Source organism: Candoia aspera, chromosome 3 (genome assembly GCF_035149785.1).
Source record: "Candoia aspera isolate rCanAsp1 chromosome 3, rCanAsp1.hap2, whole genome shotgun sequence".
NCBI lineage: Eukaryota > Metazoa > Chordata > Lepidosauria > Squamata > Boidae > Candoia > Candoia aspera.
Window position 1 is genome coordinate 51,317,338 of NC_086155.1, and position 21,995 is coordinate 51,339,332.

General features: G+C 37.3%; 2 protein-coding genes across 2 annotated transcripts; one reads left to right on the plus strand and one right to left on the minus strand.

Moving 5' to 3' along the window:
* The first annotated feature begins 634 nt into the window (after positions 1 to 634).
* Positions 635 to 10,374, plus strand: APOBEC2 (apolipoprotein B mRNA editing enzyme catalytic subunit 2). Its single transcript, XM_063297644.1, has 3 exons — positions 635 to 1,024; positions 8,123 to 8,661; positions 10,252 to 10,374. Exons 1-2 carry the CDS (start codon positions 897 to 899, stop codon positions 8,658 to 8,660), a joined length of 666 nt encoding a protein of 221 aa, XP_063153714.1. The 5' UTR covers positions 635 to 896; the 3' UTR covers position 8,661; positions 10,252 to 10,374.
* Positions 9,954 to 21,843, minus strand: OARD1 (O-acyl-ADP-ribose deacylase 1). Its single transcript, XM_063297645.1, has 5 exons — positions 21,582 to 21,843; positions 19,530 to 19,674; positions 16,656 to 16,714; positions 13,197 to 13,309; positions 9,954 to 11,798 (listed from the first exon to the last, which is right to left on the minus strand). The coding sequence occupies exons 1-5, from the start codon at positions 21,615 to 21,617 to the stop codon at positions 11,696 to 11,698; spliced, it is 456 nt and encodes a 151-aa protein (XP_063153715.1). The 5' UTR covers positions 21,618 to 21,843; the 3' UTR covers positions 9,954 to 11,695.
* Between the last annotated feature and the right edge of the window lie 152 nt (positions 21,844 to 21,995).

Sequence of the window (21,995 nt, forward strand, 5' to 3'; positions counted from 1 at the left end):
TCTTTTTCTTACTTTAATCTCTTGTCTCAAGATAATAGCAGTCGGTCGTGGTCCCTTAACTTGGAATTCCAGCTGAGCACAATATTCACACAGCCAGGCTGACTGTAAGTAGCAACAGAAAAAGGCAGCAGAGCAATAGAAGGTTTTTATAATAGCATTCTTAAATCTTCAACAAAAGTCAGACTGTGTCCAACAGGTTTTCCGTCAGCTGCCTAAGGAGGTGAGGAAAACTGAAATCAATTAGGTTCAGATAATAGTGTGGTACTTTCAGCTGAAATATTTTCAGTCTGTGACTTTCAGTATATCTGCCTAGGAAGTAAGGCATTTTAAAGCTGTCACTTTCATGTGAGGAAAAAAATTCAGGTTTGAGCAAAAAAAACCTCTGACAGCATTTAACTCAGCTCTACCTAATGATAACAGGAGTGTTTGTTGTAAAAAAAAAAAAAAGGTACCTGCCTCTTGGCTCCTCGGAAGGTGGTCCCTCAAGGGCAGGAAGAAGGCATTTTGGTAAGTCCAAGAACATAGGAGAGTGGCCAGCTTTCCTGCTAGGTGTCAGATTTCTGTCATAGCTATGGATAAATAGGTTACTTTTGCATTCAGGATTTTCCATCCATTACCTAATCCGCCCACGCTCCACTCATCACTTCATATTTAAAATAAAAGGGGAGCAAAAGAGTGTCTCAGGCCAGAGTTAAAAGTGAAGAAGGTGTTATCTGAGATTGCTGGGGTCATCCTAGCCTGCTTCCATCTCTGCCACTGTTCCCATTCCATATATAGCTCCTGAGGACTGCAATTTCCAGCTCTCTCCTCCCACCCCCTCCATTTCTGCTTCTGAAGCCTGTGCCCAGGTCTTGGCCATTGCTGTGGTCTTTGGGCACCCACTACAGTACAACAGGATGGCTGAGAAGCAGGAACAACCTCCAGCAGCCCAGGATGGTGAAAAGGCTGAAAACGCAGAGGAATCCGCAGAGGCAGAAAAGCCAAAGGAACTGGAGGAATTGCCACCCTTTGAAATTGTCACAGGGTAAGAGCCATATTTCATCTCCCAGTTGACCAGAGTGACTCTCTGTTTAGGAATCTGTGTGAGCTAACCAGGGCCATGTTTGCAGGTTTCTTTAAAAAGAGATGCCAGCCTCACATGTGAGGATTTCGCTGTTAATAATGAAAGCAGATTATATCTGAGTCTTGCAATAAAATGGGGAGAGACTTAAATTATATCCAGCCAGGCTAAGCTCAGATATATCTGGGGCAAAGCCACTTATTTTAGCATGATCATGTATGGCACTGAAATGATTATTCTCCCTTGCAGGGGGGGAAAAAAGAAAATAAATCTTATCTATGGCTTAGTTGTGCAGTATTGCTTTTGCAAATCCCATAAGACTGCTGAAATGTATGCATTTTCTTTCCACATAGAAAACTCTGTTAAAAAAGCACTGACAGGTTAAAAAAAAAAATCAGAGCATTACTGGGTAGAATTGGAGAAATGTAAGACTGAATCTACTTCCTAGAAAAATAAGAGCTGCTAGTTCACTTGAAGGTATCTAAAATCAAATCGTTGGAAAGGCCTAATTGCAGCAGTGAATGGTAAATTCATTGGAGAGCTCTAAAAGGATTGAGATAAGAGAAATACATTTTTAAAAATAACTAGCCAAATAATCCTGTATCACTAATTTTTAAATCATTTTAGAGGAAAAATATCAATCAGAAAATAAAATCTGCTCTCTAAGCACTTGTAATATTTAGCATAAGTTATTAAATATAATTGAGTGTATATATAGATAGATACACACACACACTAATTGATATGATTTCAAAATCAAGCATGTAGCATTATCTTGATTCTGTTCTACAACTAACTAGATTTCTTGGAGAAACTCAATCTATGTAGTCACTAAGACTCAGAACTGACTTGATGGCACATATTTAATAAAAAATCAACTAACTAGATTATCACACCTTTTCTCAACTAAGTACCACTCATATTTGTTGGATTTCAAATCTCATAATCTCCTAGATAGCATGTTGGAATCCAGCAGATCTGGAGGAACCTCAGCTGGGGAACTTTGCCTTTCATTCTCTACACACACATATATACACACACACAAACAGAATTACTAGAAACTTCAGTCAAGGATCTAGATACAGTAGTGTCTTTTGGAGTCACTGCCAGTTGGAGTCATTGTCTTTCTGTGCCATTTGTCACACCTGTGACCTATGAAAAATAATGAATGGAGCTTGCAGTGAAACCCTGAGACAATGCTTTGCTACTATCCAGAATATAGACAGATTCTGCATGAAATCTCTCTAAGGTTCAGTTCTTGTGATAGGCATTAATTTTTCTAGCCTAGCCCATTAAGCCACACGAGGATGGAGCAACAGGCTAAATTTTATTCATTCCTTTTTCTCATGACAAAAATAGCAACAAGGCAATTTGGGCCAATTTGTAAACATCAGTGTTACTAGCGAAGACTATTGTATTATCTGAAAGTACGGTAAGAATCTAAGCAAGTGCTCCATCCTATAGGCAGTAAATCCCACTGAACTCCCTAGTAAGATTATGCACTAGAGTATTCATAAAATAATCTCAATTCATGATTCATAAATGCCCTTTGGACATTGCTTCTGGTCAGTTGAATCAAGGCTGCCCCAAGATATTCTGATACCTGCACCAAAGTACACCATGGGATTCCCCCATTCCCTGCAGAGAAACTGCCTAGTCTAATGAGGTAACAGTGTTTTAGCAGCAACATGAACAGGACAGGTGCACGGCCCGCACAGCTCACTCCTCCAGCACTTTGCAGCTACTCTGTCCTACAGCAACTGCTGCCTGATGTAATTGTTCCACAACTCCCAAGGGAAAGTAGCACTGCCTGAGGGCCCAAGGCCACATGTGTCCCTAAAAATAGGCAGTGGCACCCAGGGACTGTCAAAAGTTAATTAAATTATAATTTTAAACATAACAAAAATTATCAAATTTGTGACTGGAGGATACTCATATTAACTAATTCATATTTATTAAAATATGTAATATTAATTAAAATGTGTAATTTTAATCTTATTTATGAGTGGAATAAATCATGTTTAATCTTGGTAGTTCCTTGATTCTTGGTTCCTTGATACCAAGGAGAGAACCACACCCCCACCCTGGCAGGGCAAGCTACTGTATATAAACAGGGAGCAAACCCCACCCCCACTAGCACTGATGATGGTACCTAGTTGGGTAATGAAATGTCTGCAAGCAAACAGCCAAGCTCAGAGAGCACCAAAGACTCCACAGTTCAACCCTGAGCTACATATATTCTCTTCTACTGAAATCTGTTCTATCCATAAAACTGTATTATTCTAAGACTTACAGTAGATCACCCCTGTGGACACAAAGATAAATTATGGTTTCAATTATTTACATACTAGCATGATGAAAAAAGACATCCAGATAATTAGGGATTAAAAACCCTAAGCATAGCAACAGTTCTGCCTAATTATCCCAGGGCAGTTGAAACATTTCAGCTACAATCACCAGATTACAAATGTTTGCTTTCTTGCCAGAATTTCTTTTAACGCTGCCCCAAATAGATGTAACTGTGGAACTGTGTTGGGCACCTGACCAGTCTTTAGAATTAAGATTATCCCTTACCCCATTTTTCAGTGTGATGATTTATTCTATAGGTAACCATGTACATTTCTTGAGATACTACAGAGCATTCATTTACACTACATTGTTCTGCAACCAAAATTAAACCATCAGAACCACCTTACTCCAAAGGCTCTAGGTCAGTGTTTCTCAACCTTAGCAACTTTAAGATATGTAACACTGCTCTAGGTAATGTACAAAGTCAAACACAATACAAAGAACAATATAGTAAAAAAAAATGAAACTGTAAAAAGTAAATAATAATGGCACAGATCTTCCTCTAGTTTTGAATCTGAAACTATCTGAGCTCAAAATGCTCCATTTCAAATTAGCTCTTCTCAACTGCTCAGAAATGTCCTTAGCTTAACCACCCAATTCAAAGTTGTAGGACCTGTTTCAAACAACACATTTCAAATTCAAAGTACAGTTGTTTTAAATTTGAACCCCTTCTGGAATGGACAGAAGACGTTCAGAAAATTTCCAGTAAGGTCAGAACAACCCATGTCAAGCTCAAGGCATGTCAAATTTGAAACATTTGGCACATACCTATACCTCATCTTTCTCAAATGGTTAAGGTGAAGATTGGTTGAAGGCATTCCCACCTATTTTACAATAACAACTTCACCTGGTAGATTTTATTGTGCTTTTCCCTGAATTCTGTTTTAGCAAGCAATTGTCTATAGGGATTTCAAATGACAGGATGAAGGGGGACAATCTATATCCGTGTTTTTATAAACTTGGCCACTTTAAGATGTGTGGACAGCTTAACTCCCAGAATTCCCTATCCAGCAAAGATCAGCTTTTTTTCCCATAATGCTTCCAGAGTCTGAATCCCTTGGAATCTGATTTCTCTCCATTCCTCATACTTCCATATGGCAATGACTCCATGAATCTACATGAAGTCAGTTAGAAAAACTGATTAGAGGAAGCAGCAAATGAATATAGGATCAGCCTTATAACATCTGGTCCTTCTAGTTGAGTGCTTTTCAAACTTAGCACTTCAAGATGTGTGGACTTCAACTCCCCAAATTCCCCAGCCAGCATGCTCATGATCTAAAAATACTGAGCTATATGAATTCAGAACAAGACTTCTGCTTCCCTTCAGAAGAAAGACTCCAGCATAATCCACACAAACTACAGCATTCTATATTAATACAACAGGAAGTGGCAATAAATATAGATAGAACTCAGAATTCAAACTCCCGGAACACTCTGGGCACATCTGCATGTCCTCCTTTCTTTCACTCAAGGACAGCTATGTCTTGAAGACAGAAGCACATGATGTCACCCTCAACCTGTCCTTATCCCACCACCAAAGCAAGCACCTCCTAGCTTTTCTTGCCCTACATCCTAACTTCTGCTGGGATAAATAGTGTGCTGTCTGCCTGTTGCACTTCAGCTCCTTGTAGGAAAATGTTTCTACTCCAGTTGGCTACTGTATACTGTGATGGGAGGAACCCCCTTGCCTCTTGTCACTATCCTCTACAGCCATTTTATCCTGAGCTGCTGGTCCAGTGAAAGGCTGTGTTGTTATTGTTATTGTGGTTATTTTAACAAGTTCATTGACAGAATGGTGAAATGGTGGATCTTTATTTTCATTTTAACCAGATGAAACTGACAACAGTTCTACCAATTTCCCCTTCTAGCCCAAAGGGTGGGGGAAATGGTAAAATTATGGGTTTTTTTTCTTTTTTCTTTACCAATCCACCACATGTTCCCAAAGACATCCAACAAAAAGAAAGTAATTGACACTTGCTTTCCAGGAAGAATGGGAGGGGTAAAGAAGCAAGGAAATCCACCAATCAGGGACCATGGAAATTGCTACCCAGACAGAATATCTGGCCAGCATTGTTGCCAAAGCTCAAAATCCACAGTGATTTCTTAAGCCAGCTTCCTTTCTAGCCAGTATTAAAATAAGACATAAACATCTTAGCAGAAATAGCTCTCTATCACTGATCTCAGGGTAGAAAGTCCTCCTTAGGCAAAAGAATATTAAAAAGCTGATTTTATCATAAAATAACTAATCTACAATTAAGAGGTTCAAAATTCTTTAATACGGATTAATCAAAGACCAATACTATACATGTTAATCAGTTCACTAGTGCAAGAATGCTTATGTCACACCTAATAATCATCTTGTGAATAGCCACCATCACGTTTTGGGCTTTTATATTTTATTTCAAAAGAGAGATAAAACTACATTGTACTGCAGTTCACAAAAGCTGGTAACATAATCAGTGGTTTAGTCTTAAAGATATCACAAGAGTTTTTGTTTTGTCTGTGTGCAAAAGAGTAGCATGGCTATTTATTTAAATTTTATTTAACCAGACACAAAATCTATCCTTTCTTAGAAAACCTTCAGTTTCCCACTGAAGTCGATGGGGTGGAAGACTCTATTTTTTTCAGGACATACCCCTCATGTAATCATATTGAAATGATTGAAAACATTCCTCTAATAGTGTAATAGGTATAATTCCTAGGGTCAACTAAAATAATGGGAAAACTATTTCTGTACTCATTAATGACAAGCATTCTATCAAAAAATGTGAAGCGTAGATGTTTGCTAGTTGGAGACCAGAGGAAAAAAATAACAGGCAAGAACAATTTTTCAAAACAAAGAGCTTAAAGCAGAAGATTGGTGGAGGAATTCCACTTTCTAAAAGCATTTATAAGCTGTATGTAAGTATTATACAGGAAGGACAGATTAATTTAAAACCTACATATCTCATACTGTAAAGTATCTGTTCAATAGTGTCTGATTCTTGGAGACTGCCTAGACAAGTCCATGCAGTTTTCTTGGCAAGGTTTTTTGGAAGTGGTTTACCATTGCCTGCTTCCTAGGGCTGAGAAAGCAACAGGCCCAAGGTCACCCAGCTGGCTTTGTGCCTAAGGCGGGACTAGAACTCCCGGTCTCCCAGTTTCTAGCCTGGTGCCTTAACCACACCACCAAACTGGCTCTCAATAAAGCAGTATATATCACCTGCTTAACACAGGGTTTCTCAACCTGGGCCACTTTAAGATGTGTGGACTGCAACTCTCAGAATTCCCCAGCCAGCAATGCTGGTTGAAGTCCACGTATCTTAAGCTGGTTGGAGCTGAAGTCCACGTATCTTAGGATGGCCCAGGTTGAGAAACTCTTGCCTAATGTATCAGGATGATTGAAGTGGTCCTGACAGCTGATTTCCTGGCAAAGATCACTGTAAGGGAGACATGTATGCATCTAAAGTCTGTGAATATATGTGTTATGAAGATTGCTTTGCCTTCCTTCTTAATTTAATTGGACTGTGGTAAAAGGGAAGGGTGCATGGGAGATTCTCTGCAATGAAATGGCAAAAAAAATATGCTTATCCATTGCCATTGCTACCTAGCTGCAGAAAGAGGCTTGTAAATGTTTCGGGGATACAATCATACTGTTCCCACACCATCATCTTCCACTGCAACTGATAGGCTTCTTAGTGTTGTAGCTGGGGGCCACGGGAGAAAAACTTGGAGAGAGGAAAGTTACGTGTTTTCCCTTTCCTACCAATTTGCCACTGAAAATTCTCTATTCTTCCACATTCACATCTCACTGAACATGCACTTGGGTATCTTTAAAGAATGATAAAGGGAGACATCAGATGATTAGATCTATTTTCCACAAGCATTCTGGTATAAAATCATTTAAAATACATTGCAATTAAAGAAAAGAGTTCTAAATGTTTTCAAAGGTTTATTTTCAAGGACCCAAGACTTATGTTACTCATTTCAGTAAAATGATATAAGCGCTATTTGTGCTTTATTTTTATTCTTTTATATTTGAAATAATATTGAATGGGTAACATTACAAGTTTAAAAAATGCTTAGTAAAATCTATTGGGAGGGGAACACTGACAGAAAAGAAAAGGTCAGTAGAGTGCTTACAAATGTCTTTAGATCACAAAAATGTAGAATAATTACATACTTCTCTAGTAGACTGCATCAGTATTACAGAAGAAAGTAAGAAAATGAACAGAAGCTATAATGCAAAGTGTAAACTATGCTCTTAACTGACTACATCACCAACACATTACTTGAAAAACTGTGCACAGCCTACCCTTTGTACAACTTTCCAGTTTAAATCCCCAGATAGATTAAACTACTGAATTGAAATTCTGTAATTTCTGTCCAGGTGAGAAATGTTGCCCAATACATTTAGTCAGGACCAGGTTGGAAAAAAATGGTTCTAGAAAACAAAAGGAGCTGGTGATAGCTGTTAACAGTGTGTGACTCATCTCTTCTTGCTTTTTCCAACTCAAAGCAAACTTCTAGTATTAAGTAGTAATTCCTACCCCATACCTCCAGAATACCTAAATTGGTGAGGTTAATTCTGCACATAAGTGGGAAATAGCCATAGTCTGGTTGCTTCCGCTACATACCTTGGGGAACAATAGTGTTGCTGTAAATTAATGCTTGTATAAGGTAGTTAAATTATAAACTCTGTAACAACACTGAGACTTTTACTCCTCTCTCCAGAGAACGGCTTCCAGCCTCCTTTTTCAATTTCCAGTTCAAGAACGTCGAATACAGTTCAGGAAGAAACAAGACCTTCCTGTGCTACATCATAGAGATTCAGGGCAAGGAGTCCAAAACCTTACGGGGCTACCTGGAAGATGAACATGCAGCAGCCCACGCAGAAGATGCCTTCTTCAATACCATCTTGCCCACGTGTGAGTCTGGTCTGCGCTACAATGTCACCTGGTACATCACTTGTAGCCCCTGCGTAGGCTGTGCTGATCTGATAACTAAAGCACTTCAGAAGAACAAGAACCTACATCTCTCTGTTGCAGCAGGTCGTCTATTCATGTGGGAGGAACCTGACATACAAGGTGCCTTGAAGAAAATGAAAACAGCTGGTTGTAAATTGAGGATCATGAAGCCTCAAGATTTTGAGTATGTCTGGCAAAACTTTGTTGAGCAGGAAGAAGGTGAAGCAAAAGCATTTACACCCTGGGAAGACATTCAGGAGAACTTCCAATTTTATGAAGAAAAGCTTGCTGAACTTTTGCACTGAGGTTAGTGTGGAAGTGAGAGTTTGAAATCCATGTCTCTCCCTCTTTAAGGGTAGCTTTTCAGATCATCTCAAGAAACAAAACTTATTTTGGTCTGCTCAAGTTTTTAAATGACAACTTTGGGCAGATTAGAGGACACATCTCTGCATTTCACTGAAGAGATGTTCTGAATCCTATTTTATCAACTGCTGGCACATTGCAGAAACCCTTTTCTCCCAGATTTACTCAGGAGGTAAAGGGCAATACTGTTCTGGCAATAGGTTGACTAGAGGAGAAACATGTGCTAAAGGCTGCCCAAAATGACCATCATTAAGAATTCAAGTCTTTACTATGCATATCAAACATAAAACACTAGAAGCTAAAAAGGCACAAAAAGAAAAAATCAACAGCAACTTCGAGTTGATTTCAGCTACTACTCCAACATGATCACACACAAATATAGCAAACAAAATCCCACAGCTCAAATTATCCTCTAAATTAGAATTCTAATCTGCATGTATCTTTCACTAATCTCTAGTTAGCTGTGTACTGTAATTCCCTAATGTTCAATCCAGATTTCTATATATGGCTGCAGTTTTCTTTCCTGGCTTTCAGCCAACTCTGAGGAGAGATTATCCTACTTCTCCAGTGAAAAACGTAAGCAAACTGGAGTAGCTCTTTTTAAAAAGAAAACTCCATCTTGTTTGCCTCCTTAGCACTGTCTCTGCTCCCACCTGAACTGATAGATCAGCTTGTTTTAATGCTTCCAGAGTCTGAATCCCTTGGAATCTAATTTCTCTCCACTCACCACACTTCCATATGGCAATGACTCCATGCATCTACATGGGGTCAGTTAGAAAAACTGATCAGTGGAAGCAGCAAATGAATATAGATCAGCCTTATAACATCTGATCCATCTAGCTCAGTGTTTTTCAAACTTGGCAGCTTTAAAATGTGTGGACTTGAACTCCCTAGCCAGCATCCTGGCTGGGGAATTCTGGGAGTTGAAGTCCACACATCTTAAAGCTGCCAAGATTGAAAAACACTGATCCAGTTCAACCCAGTGGCAGCTGCTCTCTAAGTTTTGAGGGACGGATACTTTGGTGTAATTGAAACAGGAGATTTCTGAATGCAAAGGAAAGCTCTAACACCAAACTATGCCTCTCTCCCCAATCCATCTGCTACTCTATTTAAATCAGAAATATAAATCTATTACAGTTATGCAAGTTTCAAATGGCTGCATTTTCTGCAGTACAAATTCCATGCTGCAAATCCCATCAATTTGAATCTGGATGCAAAAAAAGAGGGAACATAAATAATCTTTCAAAGTATTTTAATCAACTAAAGCAGACACATGATAATTACAAAAAAAAATTCAACTGGAACCTTAAAAGTATAAAATTAAAAGCCCATATCAATCTCCGTAAAATTATCAACAGGATGTTTGTAGAAGCTATTAAGAAAGTGTCTCTGGCTACATAAAGGGTGTCAAATGGATTTTATGAATATAGAAAGTAGACAGATCAATCCCCCTCCAAAATAACCCATTTTGCAACAGGTAAAACACCATATTGCTGAGAAAAGCATTTCATGTCTCTTTTTCTGCCTCTCCAGGAAAAATCGGCCAACCCAATGGAGCAAGAAGCATGATATACTCTGACATTTGGGACTCTCAACTCAGTTTTCCAGAGCTGCTTTGAAACAGGAAACACTACAAGTCTCCAGCTGACATGCTGCAGCGCTGATAGACTAAAAATACATTTATTATGCTGTATGTAGGCATCTGATTTTTTTGAAATACATGAACCTGCAGTACTGTTGTTCACATGGAAGAAAAAAAAACATTATGAATGACAGGAAACAGAATTAAATATCTGTAAAGCAAAGTTCTTTCACTTACAACTTTAGAAAAGGTTATATCCCACCCAAAGAAACTTAAAAAAAACAAATTTAACAATTGTGTTTTTAACATTTTAGATTTTTAAACAAATATTGATAATGATGCTATCAAGCACAACTAAAAACTGCATAAATATGCAGTGTGAAGAAGTCAAAGAGAAATGTAGAGAGAGGCATTACTAATTACTAATTGACAGTGGCCATTCACAAAGCATTGGTTGAGTGTGATACAAATATTCTTGCACTTGTGAACTGATTAGTACACATATTATAAAAAAGCTTGGTCTCTGTTAATCATGAGAAATAATTTCCTAATGAATGCTGGCTCAGCTGCTTTATGATAACGTTTAAAGCATTTTTAGTATAATTTTAAAAATTAAACAAATGGGAAACAATACATCTCACTAAACATGCCTAGTTTTTAGTGAGCTGTCCCCAATTACACTTTTAATTTGAAAAAGCCTCTTACATAGAGACTTACAATATGATTTTTATTTCAATATTATCCATTTTTATTATAAATTTTCCCTCAGAGTTGCCCTCAGAGTCACACTAAATTATTTTATCTATCACTCATCATTTGCTATTTTAGCAATATGTACTCTGTTAAAGAAACCACCTAAGCAAAACCAGTTCAGAATTCCATTATGTGTATGAACATGTTCATGGAATGCTTAAATATACAGCACTCCCTATACATTTCAACAGTGGACCTGGGTGGACACAAATAACTCTGTATGAGCAATGATATACTGCAGTATTTCAAAAACATAAATGAACTCATATTTGGAAAAGGCCTTTTATTTATATATGTGAAAAAGAAAATCTGTTTCTTTTAACATTTACATCTTTAACTGAAACATAGCTTTCCACCTTATACCAATCTCTTCCACACAAAATAGATCGCCAATCTAGTCCAAAAACTTGTAGTGCCAAGTGTTTTTCTTAAAATAATATCTTGCAATTGCTAAATAGAAGATGGATACACAATGTAATCCATGAACACTAGAATGTAAATTTTGACATTTTTTAAAATTTGTGAACAGCAGAAAATGTCTGAAAAGAACTGTGGAAAGTGGAACTAAGATAATTTTATCATTTTATCCCAGATGAGATACAAGGATATAACAGCAAACAGAAAAGACAATTATAGTAGGCATTAAAGAGTATAAACTGTAATATGGATATTGGTATCTTCAAATACTTCTTCAAGCATTGTTGAAACTTTCTTCCAGTCCAGGCGGTCAAGTCCACAACCAATCCTGAAATATAGAGGATACAAGTCTCTTGTCTGGACATTTTCTTTGAGACATTTATTTATTTATTTCACTGCCCAACTCCTGGCAATTCTAGGCAGTTTATAGGAAGCATATAAGCAGTGCCAAAACAAGGGTTAGTTCAAACCAGCATATTAGGGACAAATGTGCTACTAATCACTGGCCAAATATCTCAATATAGTCACAATTATTGATTTGTTCTAAAGAAACGTCCTCACAACACTCTCTCCCAAAAACTCTGAAAATATTTCCCATTTATGGGATGCACTTTTAAATGAATATTAGAGATTTTCCCACTAGAAACAATGCAAACATCAGCACAAAATGAATATAGTATATTTGTCACATGAATTTATATCTTTCATATCTGTGCTCCAGTCCTGGGATCATAATGAAAACATTGTTTGATCAGGATTAGTATCTTTTTTGTTCTTGCATTCCTTTCTCCCCTTGTACATTCTATTCCCTTCTTCATTTCATAGTTCACAGTTAACTATAATTTTCAACATTTAAATTGGGAAATGTTCAGTACTGCAACCTATAGCATAATACTAAAACAGAATTAGAAATCAAGATTTATGGCCCTAGCTACCAACATCGATAAATTCATAGAAAATAAAATAATCAAGGGCTACAAAGTTAAGGCAAGGATCCACAAATCTTCTACAACAGATCAGGAGTAGCACGGGGAGATTTTCTTCTACTGGCAGATGCTACTGCACATACAAGGAACCAATGACGGAAATCAATATTCAAAAGGAGACAAACATACAAAAGCATTAAACTTATTCAATGACAAGACATGACTTGACTGAGATGCTCTGTCTGAGTGAGCTAAGTATTATCCCATATGGTGGGGGGGAAGCACCTTGTGGCTCACAAAAATATTAGAGAATGTGAACTCACATGCTAAGAAACCAAAACAAATTCATTCATTAGCACATTAGGTATATCACTAAACTAAAATCTGGTTTTCTTAGAAACTTATCCATAATTATAACCATCTAACAAGTAGCTTCATTTTCTGTAACATTTTTCAAGCTATAGAAGTATGGTGCTCTCAAAGAGTCTACATTTGCTCAGAGATACAATCATATATCAGGATTTGAAAAGTGTTATTTTCCATTTGATAACACCTCCAAATTCAATGAAAACAGATCTTTTGCTTTAAATATACACAAATATATACTGAATGTTCTTAATTTAAAAGTTAGTAGCTCTTTTGGACTTATGGAGCCTTCCTTTAGATTCTTTCCAGAGACAAAATATTTCAATACAAATAAAATAAAAAATGAAAGATTTTCAATTTATAAAAAACTATTTTATTTGTCATTGTGAAAATATAGTACAGTATAGTAACTTTACAATATAAAATGTGCTTACTTTGGCATAGAAATGTGAGTTACCGCATTTTTCAGACAATGGATTTTCATAGCTTCTAAACTCTTCCGTAAATTGTCATATGTAGGCTTATGAAAATATTTGTTCTTTGAGATCTAAAAGGTGGTAAAAATGTGGAATAGATATATTTTAGATTTGATGGGAATCATTTGTCAAGAATCTTCAACAAATATTGGCATTCTGTAGTTAAATCCTCAAGATGTACAAATCATTTAAATAGAGAAATAAAAAGATTCTTTTGTATTATACAGTAATTCTGACACTGAACTACATCTTCTGATATGATTTATACATATCAGTTTGGGGAAATTTCTTAAAATAAAGCAACCATATTTCAGATTACAGTTCTGTTCATAAACAATATAGCAGATTTTTCATCACAAAACTGTTTTGACGAATATGACCCAACCAAGTAATACATATAAAATTTCACCCTGCTAACTCATCAGTTAAAGGAATTTTTAAGGTGTTGTAATGTGTGCTGTCTAGTTAAAAAAAAAAAAAAAGCAGAAGTAGGATAGAAATTCTAAAATGTCTTTTTAGATACTTAAGGACAATGACAAATGAACCAAATTTAATTAAAATCCTTCAGCAACATTCACTGCTTGCTTTCAGACAGATATAACAGGAATAATGATAAACACAACTTATTTAGAAGAAACCTAACTGATTTTAGAATGTTATTACTAGGGCGAGGATTTCTATGACCTAAAATGTTAGAAATATGCAAGCATTTATGACCTTCAAACCACTTAATATGACCAATTAAAGCAAAATTATGACTTTTAAAGCAAAAATACGACTTTACAATTTTTCTGAAATTAGCACCCAATTTTTAAAAATCTACTTACATACACACACAAAAATTAAAAGGTTTATTCTTCTTTACTTCCAGTGCAGAAATGCTAGTACTGAAGGAATCAAATGAACATTTTGAGAGTAAAATGGTCATCCCTGGATTCGTTTTCATTAACAGCAGAATTGCATTGGTTGACCACGTGTATCTTGAGGTTATCAAACTCAAAACTCCTTCTGTTGTCCACCATTATGTTCTTGTATCTGGAGAAACTCTGACATCACAAGAGGTTATAGGAACAAGTTTGAAAAAAGCAAACTCATCTGGAGAAAATTCTGGCTCGAAGTCTTCAAATTTTGCTTCGGGTCAATTTAGAACGTTACTTATTTTGCAAAGTGTTGAATAACCCAGATTAGACTGCAGCACTCTTTGCAGTTTATCACTAATTTTTTCAACCACTTTCCCCTTTGCTTGCTTTAAATCACTCTCAAGTTTGCTTTACAATGTTCAGAGCATCACTAAGTTCCATTCCTACAGTTTCAAGGGGGGTGATTGCTCTTGATAATCCAGTGAAGTTAGATCCTATATATGCTAAGTTTCCAGCCAAGGTTTCAGAAAAGGGATCTTGCACAATCTTGATGGAGGAAGATTCACAACAGTCAAATTCTTTAACTATCCGCTGCAAGGAAGCATAATTTGTGAAATAATACATAGCCGCATCCAGCCAAATCCCCCAACATGTCACAACAGGTTAGGAAGGGAGAGCCAAAGTAGGAGCAATTTCTTTGCACTTTTGTACTCAAGTAGGGCTTTAATGAACATTTTTTTCCCATCTGAAATTATCTTATCTACAGTACATCAGGGTAGTTGCTTCGAATCTCTTCAGCCACTCTGTGTAAACCATTTGCAAGGCATGTGATATGGATCATTTTTGGATAAAGAAGTTTAAGTTCCTTGGCTGCTTTAGTCATGTATGGAGTGGCATCTGTTACAAAGAGAAGGGTATTTCCCCTTTTTACACCATCCGTCCAGAGTAGTTTCATAGACTTGTCAAAGAGCATAGCAATAGTGGAATTGTTTACTTTTTGTAAAGTTTCACATGTTAGAAGAAATACTTCACCAGGCTTGTCACATTTCAGAGTGCCAATAACAACACTGGCTACATATCTTCCGTTTACATCACTTGTTTCATCTATTGAAGCCCGTATCTTGTTGTTGTCAACAGCAGATCTTCTCTTTGCTAACACATCTTCATAGCAGGCAGAATGTAATTTTTCCTTACAGTTGATTCATTTGGAATCGGGTGACTGGTGTACTTCTCCAAAAAATGCCTGAGGCTACTACTATCTAATTTCCTTAAGGGAATATTTGAAGTAACCATCATTGTACAGAGATCCTTACAAAATTGTGACTGGGTATTTGATGAACCTGCAGTTGAAGAAGCAGCTCTCTCGAAAAGGAGACGTTGCCTGTTCTCAGTGAAGGTAAATCTTGCTAAACAACTCTTGTGTTTTGCGGTGTCACAATGTTGTTGAATATTAAAATGCTTTTGGGCTGATACTTTAACTTCACACAACTTACAAAACAAAATATCACCATTGCTACTGAAAATCTGCTCCCCAAATTCTTGAACAAGACGCCATAATTTCACACTAGCTGAACATCTACTTTTAGGCATGCTGAAATCAGATTGCAGCTTTCATGTGGCTCCACCACCTTGAACACACACACACACCTGAGTTGGGGAGCAAATGAGAAAAAGAAAAAAAATAGGCAAATTCTCACTCTTTTTTTCAGGCCTGGTCAGGGGAGACACCTCTGCCTGCTGAAGTCATTTTAAAAAAGGTTGCTCCCCCTCTCTTACACACACACACACACACACACACACAGATAGAGAGCCTTGAGTTGGGGAGCAAATAAGAAAAAGAAAACAAAACAGGCAAATTCTCACCTTTTTTTCAGGCCTGGTCAGGGGAGAAGCCTTTGTTCCCACCTCTCTCTCTCTCACATACACACACACACCTCCCTGAGTTGGGGAGCGAATAAGAAAAAGAAAAAAAAATTCTTTCTTTGCTGGCTCGAACTTGCTGGCTTATCAGGAGGGTTGCTAATGACCAAAATATGACGTTTGTTACAAAATTAAGCAGAAATATGATGTAACACCTTTAAAAAGTCAAAATATGACTTTTCAGGCAAAATAAAAAGCATCTAATTCTCACCAGATTACTCTAAAACATGTTTTAACTTACTTATAAATTCAAATAAAGGTTCCAGAAAAAATATGACATGTCACAGAAATCCTCGCCCTAGTTACTACTATATAAATGATTTGGACTTAATGTGCAAAGCTTGAAATAAAACTTCTTGAATCACTGAATGTTTTTTATTACAACTGAAACAGAGATGCTACTTATCACAGTAACAAGAGTATCTGATTATATCAGTTGGGAACTTAAGAGATAGACAATCAGCCCTTAAGTAGCAAACACTGCATTTGTATAGCCATTCCTTCAGAGGAACTGTTATTAAAAGTTTCAGCAATATTTGTCAATGAAGAGGGTGCTTAAGTTCACCAATCATAAATCTTGATGCATTAATCCTATATTTATCTCTGCTAGAATCAATAAATGTGCCCAAAGTCATACCAAGTAGTACACATATCTGGTTTCCCTCTTCAGAACAGCTACATCTCCAGTCTTCTTGTCTATGACAGAATTTAAAAAAATTATCAGTTAAATTCCTCATCTCCAAAGCACTGAAAATATGTTTATTATTTTTCAAAACTAGTGCAACAAACAAGGATATAATAGAGTACTATAGTCATCCCCATTCTCTCATGTTTTAAAAAAGAAAAACTATTTATTTATTTGATTTTATATCCTGCCTTTATTATTTTGATAAGGTGGCGAAGATACCAAATACTCCTTCCTCCTCCTATGTGAAAAACTTACAGTACAGAATTCAGTGACCTATTGATGAACAGTTACTTAATCAAGTGTAGGTAAAAGTTAATTAGATAAGTGCTTATTAAAGATTCATTCTAAAATGGTAAAGTAATATGATCAGCATGTCATATTTCTAACATTTCTAAGTTACAGTTGCATATTAGAATAGGCAAGACAACTGAATAAACTGATAACAAGTGTATTAATAGTCTAAATTAATATAGGATACACGCCATAAACATTTTTAAAAACTATAGTGTACTGATAGATTCCTATCCCATCAATAGAGTCTCTGGTCAGACACAGAAAAGAGCTAACACACAAGATAAGCACCTAAATCACCAAGTGGTTCTATTCAGGGTTTCCCCCCCCCAACACAAGCCCTGTTTAGATACTTCTTAAACAAGATAATGTAGAGGATTGCTGGCTGCTGGTCACCCAAGGCATATGAAGAAAATCAATAGCTCTACTTGAAATAGTTATACAGCTACAGCAAGTCAAGCCTGTTCTGAAGCAAGCTTGACTCCTGATTATATCCTGGATATGTTTATGTTGTTTACTTAGCAACAATACAGAAGTAGTTTGCCATTGCCTACTTTTTTCTGAGATTTTCTGGTGGTTTTCCATCCAGGGGTTACCCAAGTCTGATCTTGTTTAATCTTTTTGGGATTATAAAAGGAGAATTTTAGAAAGCTGAGCATCTAAAACATCTACCCCATGGAAACAACAGTTCATACAGTATTTTCACTTTATTCTAACTGGCCACAACCCCACTAGTGTTCCATATCATTTGCAAATCAAAGAGAAAGTGAACCAGGGCAGCACTATAACACCACCTTTATTAAAATCAGTGGGAATTCCTGAATAAATATACTTAAATCAGAAATTCACCTTTACAGATAACAGGTATTTTGAATTTTCCAGGAACCTACAGCAGGGCTCATATTATTTAATAATTGTGTTATTTTTGTTACTGTTGACTATGTTTATGCTTGTTTTATATTGTTTCTAATCTCTGTACACCATCTAGAGTTGCACTGGCAATTCAGGGACTTGATTAACATGCCACAGGGTTCGGTACTCTCTCCACTCCTTTTTAACATCTACATGAAACCACTGGGTGAGATAATCCGTTACCATGGGATGAGGTATCATCAATATGCTGATGATACTCAATTATACATCTCCATCCCAAGTGACTTAAGCGATGCTGTGACCACCCTTTCTCAGTGCCTGGAGGCTGTAGGGGGTCTGGATGGGGAACAACAGGCTTCCGCTGAACCCTGGTAAGACAGAGTGGCTGTGGGCTGGGGGCTCCTTGGCATCCGGGAACTTACCATCTTTGGTTCTGGATGGGTTTGCACTGCCCCAGAATGATCCAGTGCGGAACCTGGGGGTTCTCCTGGACTCATGACTTCTGTTCGAAGAGCAGGTGGCAGCCGTGGCCAGGGGAGCCTTTGCCCAACTTCATGTTGTGTGCCAGTTACGTCCCTTCCTGGATCAGAAGGCCCTCCAGTCAGTCACTCATGCCCTAATCATCTCCCATATAGATTATTGCAACGCACTCTACACGAGGCTACCCTTGAAGAACATCCGGAAGCTACAGCTGGTTCAGAATGCAGCCGCGCGAGCAGTTTCAGGAGCCCCAAGGATGGCACGTATAACACCTTAGCTGCGCGAGCTGCATTGGGTGCCAGTTTGCTTCCAGGTCCAAGTCAAGGTGTTGGTTATTACCTTTAAAGTCCTACATGGCATGGGTCCAGGCTACCTAAGGGACTGTCTCATCCCCATTACATCGACCCGTCCCACCCAGTCAGAGAGGGCGTGCTATGGACCCTGTCCATGAGAGATTACCGATTGGCAGGATCCAGGAAGAAAGCCTTCTCTGCTGTGGCCTCTGCCCTGTGGAACACGTTAACTCCCAGAGGTGAGGCAGGCCCCCACTCTCCCGGCCTTCTGAAAGGGAGTGAAAACCTGGCTTTGCCACCTCGCTTGGGATGGGAGTGGGGTAAGTCAATCATGGGGGTGGTTGCTGCCATGATGTAGCCCCGAGGAATGTATATTTATATAAATTTTAAATATGTTCTATATTTTATATTTATATTTTTATGATGTACTTGTTTTTATTATTTTAATCTCTTGTTATTTTAATTGAATTGTAAACCGCCCAGAGTCACTTGCGAGATGGGCAGTGCAGAAATGTGAGAAACAAACAAACTTTTCCTCGAAAATAACACAACCCATAACAGCAGTCCCTTGCAAAGTATTTTTGATATTGTAATTGTAATTAGTTAAGATTTGACTGGGATAAATTTATCTAGTATAAATTTATACTGGATATAATTCACAAAATTAGATGATGTGATAATTTAGAATGAAATCTAATGAAGATTTTTCTGCTGCCAATGGAATAAGAAAGGGCAATTGTCCCTTACCTCCAAGTGTCCTCAAATGCTAGTGTAGAAGCCCCCCAATCCTCTGGGGCAGATTTTAAAGGTATGAGTGGAACAGGACAGAAAAATCAGTCTCATCACTTTGGCTTTAGAAATTGCTCTGCCTTGTCCCTTTACTTACGTTGGTTCAAAAGGTCCTGAACACCCCCAAACTTCTTCTTAAAAGTAGCAGCTATGCCAGCACTCATGTGACAATCCTCACTAATACAGTGAGCCAAGGACTCTGTTTCTGGACAAGTAAAAAGGTCTCCCTGTACATATTTAATCTGAGTAAAAATAAAACAGAAGACACAATACATGAGATATAATTTTGGAGCTAGAACAACGTAAGGCAATATATAGAGAGTATCATAGCTTAAGCTGCTGACAGCCTCACATAAGAGAGACTCTTAATACTATGAATCTATATGCATTTACTCTAATTCCCATTATATAAAACAGGGTATTTGTGGACTCTGTGAATGACACTCAGGGAATTTATAAAATGGGGGATTATCCCACCAGTACTCTATAGAGGTGCCACTGAATATTTTCCTATTGTTTTGTACATAGTAGAATTTAGTGTGTTTACAGTAAGAAAACAGACTTCATTGTAAATATATCAGGGAAATCATAATTATAAACCTTTAGGGGAGTAATTATTTTACCTCATGCTAAAGAGCTCTAAGGCTTCATGCCATATAAAAAATAGATTTTGAGATAACAGGAAGCTTCCTTGTATAGGCTCATGCTGCACTCTGTTCTGGAAGCTGCACGTTGCAGCATAAAATCAATGGAAGTATTCCATGCTAACAGTAAGTAGCCAATTTATGCTGTAAACATTAGGATGCTAGAAAAATCTTCAAATCTTTCTAAAGTTACCACAGCATCTCTCATTGCAGAACTATAGGCACAGTTTCTGTCTTAATGACCTACTGTAGTACTGAATTAAGGGCAAACTACCTGTGATTGAATATAAACAATTCTTAAATCTCCCTATCTATACCTATACTAAAAAACAGTAATACAAAAGTTGAAAGAAAAGCAAGTGAGCAATCCTTCACCTTGTATAATTATTTCCTCTTAGCATCCTACAAGGAACCATTTGGGAGTTTTTGTCCTTACAATGCAAGTTAATATATACAGAAAAGTGATTTTGTTCACAAAATACACCTAAGTGAAGCTCAACAAGACCACATTTAATTTCTTTTAATTTGGAAATTCATGTCACTGTGATTTTCAAGCATGATTTATGACTTGCAAACACAGCCTCTGAGCAACGTGCTTAAACCCTTAGCCTGTAACAGACAATGCAGTATGCATGGAAACCAATATACATCCAGACATTTCTATTGATACTCATCAGGCTCCCTGCCTCACCTTTCTTTTAGCATCATATTTATTTGCAGCTGTGCCTCTTGGCCCCACAAAGTTTCTACTAGATAGTAGCCACTTTGGTAAAAGGAAAGTCTCTCACGGTAGCCATTTTGAGTGCATCAATCACAAAATCACTCTTGAAATTCCAAATACACTCTTAGCATAAAAAGGCTGGCTATTCCTGGTCTATAGAAATGATTATAGGTATAGACTAACTTTGAGATTTTTATACAAAACAGGAGGTACTGATTTATATCATTCTACTTTAAAGTTTTCTAACTACTGCTTTGGGAAATTGCCAAATGACATGGGATCAATTTTCTTATGAATCCATTAGAGGGGCAAGAAACAGAGTCATCCATTATATGTGGGTACTGCTCCAGTTGTGAGTTGTTGTTTTTTTACTACAATGTTTTACCACCTGAACAATCAGCCTGTCCAAGAAAGGAGATGTAGGTGGGTGAGGGAAAGGCAGAACTGCCAACAGCACTGGCTTACAGACATTGCAGAATGTATTAGAGGATAGGTAAAATATGAAAATTTGTATTGAAAATGAATTGTACTGTAAACCATTTGGCAGAACTATATTGGTGGCATACTAAGCTGAAATTAAACCTATGGAAAAATTGATTCCAGTAAAGTTCTACAAATATGATTTAGGATTATTTTTTTTCTGCACAAACAAAACCCCAAAATCAATCCTCCATAGCTAGATTTTAAAAAATGAGAGAGAAGCTAGTTTCTACTATGAGAGATAAAACTATCTTTACAGTTCACAACTAAATTGCAACATATTAAAATAAACTCCACTACAAACCCTTTCTTCATTTCCAGAAATCCGGGTGTTAGCCATAACTGGGTAGATCTCGGGTTGTGTTTTTTTTTTCAGCTATAAAGACTAGAAAGGAATAGAGATTTCATATTCATGGCAGGAAAAGCAAGCAGAGAGAAATGACTACTAAAAAAACCCCATATAATTGCTGTAGACCCAAAACCACTAAATAAGAATCAGAGCACTAGTCACATAGAGATAACCTTGCCCCCGCCCCAAAGTTTTGTTTGCAGTCTCTGAGCCTTTTTCTTTTTAACACATCCCTCGCCCACTGCGTGTGAGGGAAGGAAAGGAAATGGATCGCAATCTTCACAGCACAGGCCCTATAAAGGGCCACGAGATCGTTGCTTTTGCGACAACCGACGGACACTGCTACTCTCCGAAGCTGCACCAAAGGGC

Excerpts from the sequence above, each read along its gene's own strand:
- APOBEC2 (XM_063297644.1), top strand. The coding sequence starts at position 897 with ATGGCTGAGAAGCAGGAACAACCTCCAGCAGCCCAGGATGGTGAAAAG. Across the intron at positions 1,025-8,122 it reads CCCTTTGAAATTGTCACAGG|AGAACGGCTTCCAGCCTCCT; the intron begins GTAAGAGCCATA and ends TCCTCTCTCCAG.
- OARD1 (XM_063297645.1), bottom strand. The coding sequence starts at position 21,617 with ATGGCTAACACCCGGATTTCTGGAAATGAAGAAAGG. Across the intron at positions 13,310-16,655 it reads CCAGATATGTGTACTACTTG|ATCTCAAAGAACAAATATTT; the intron begins GTATGACTTTGG and ends ACCACCTTTTAG. Across the intron at positions 11,799-13,196 it reads ACTCACATTTCTATGCCAAA|GATTGGTTGTGGACTTGACC; the intron begins GTAAGCACATTT and ends TCTATATTTCAG.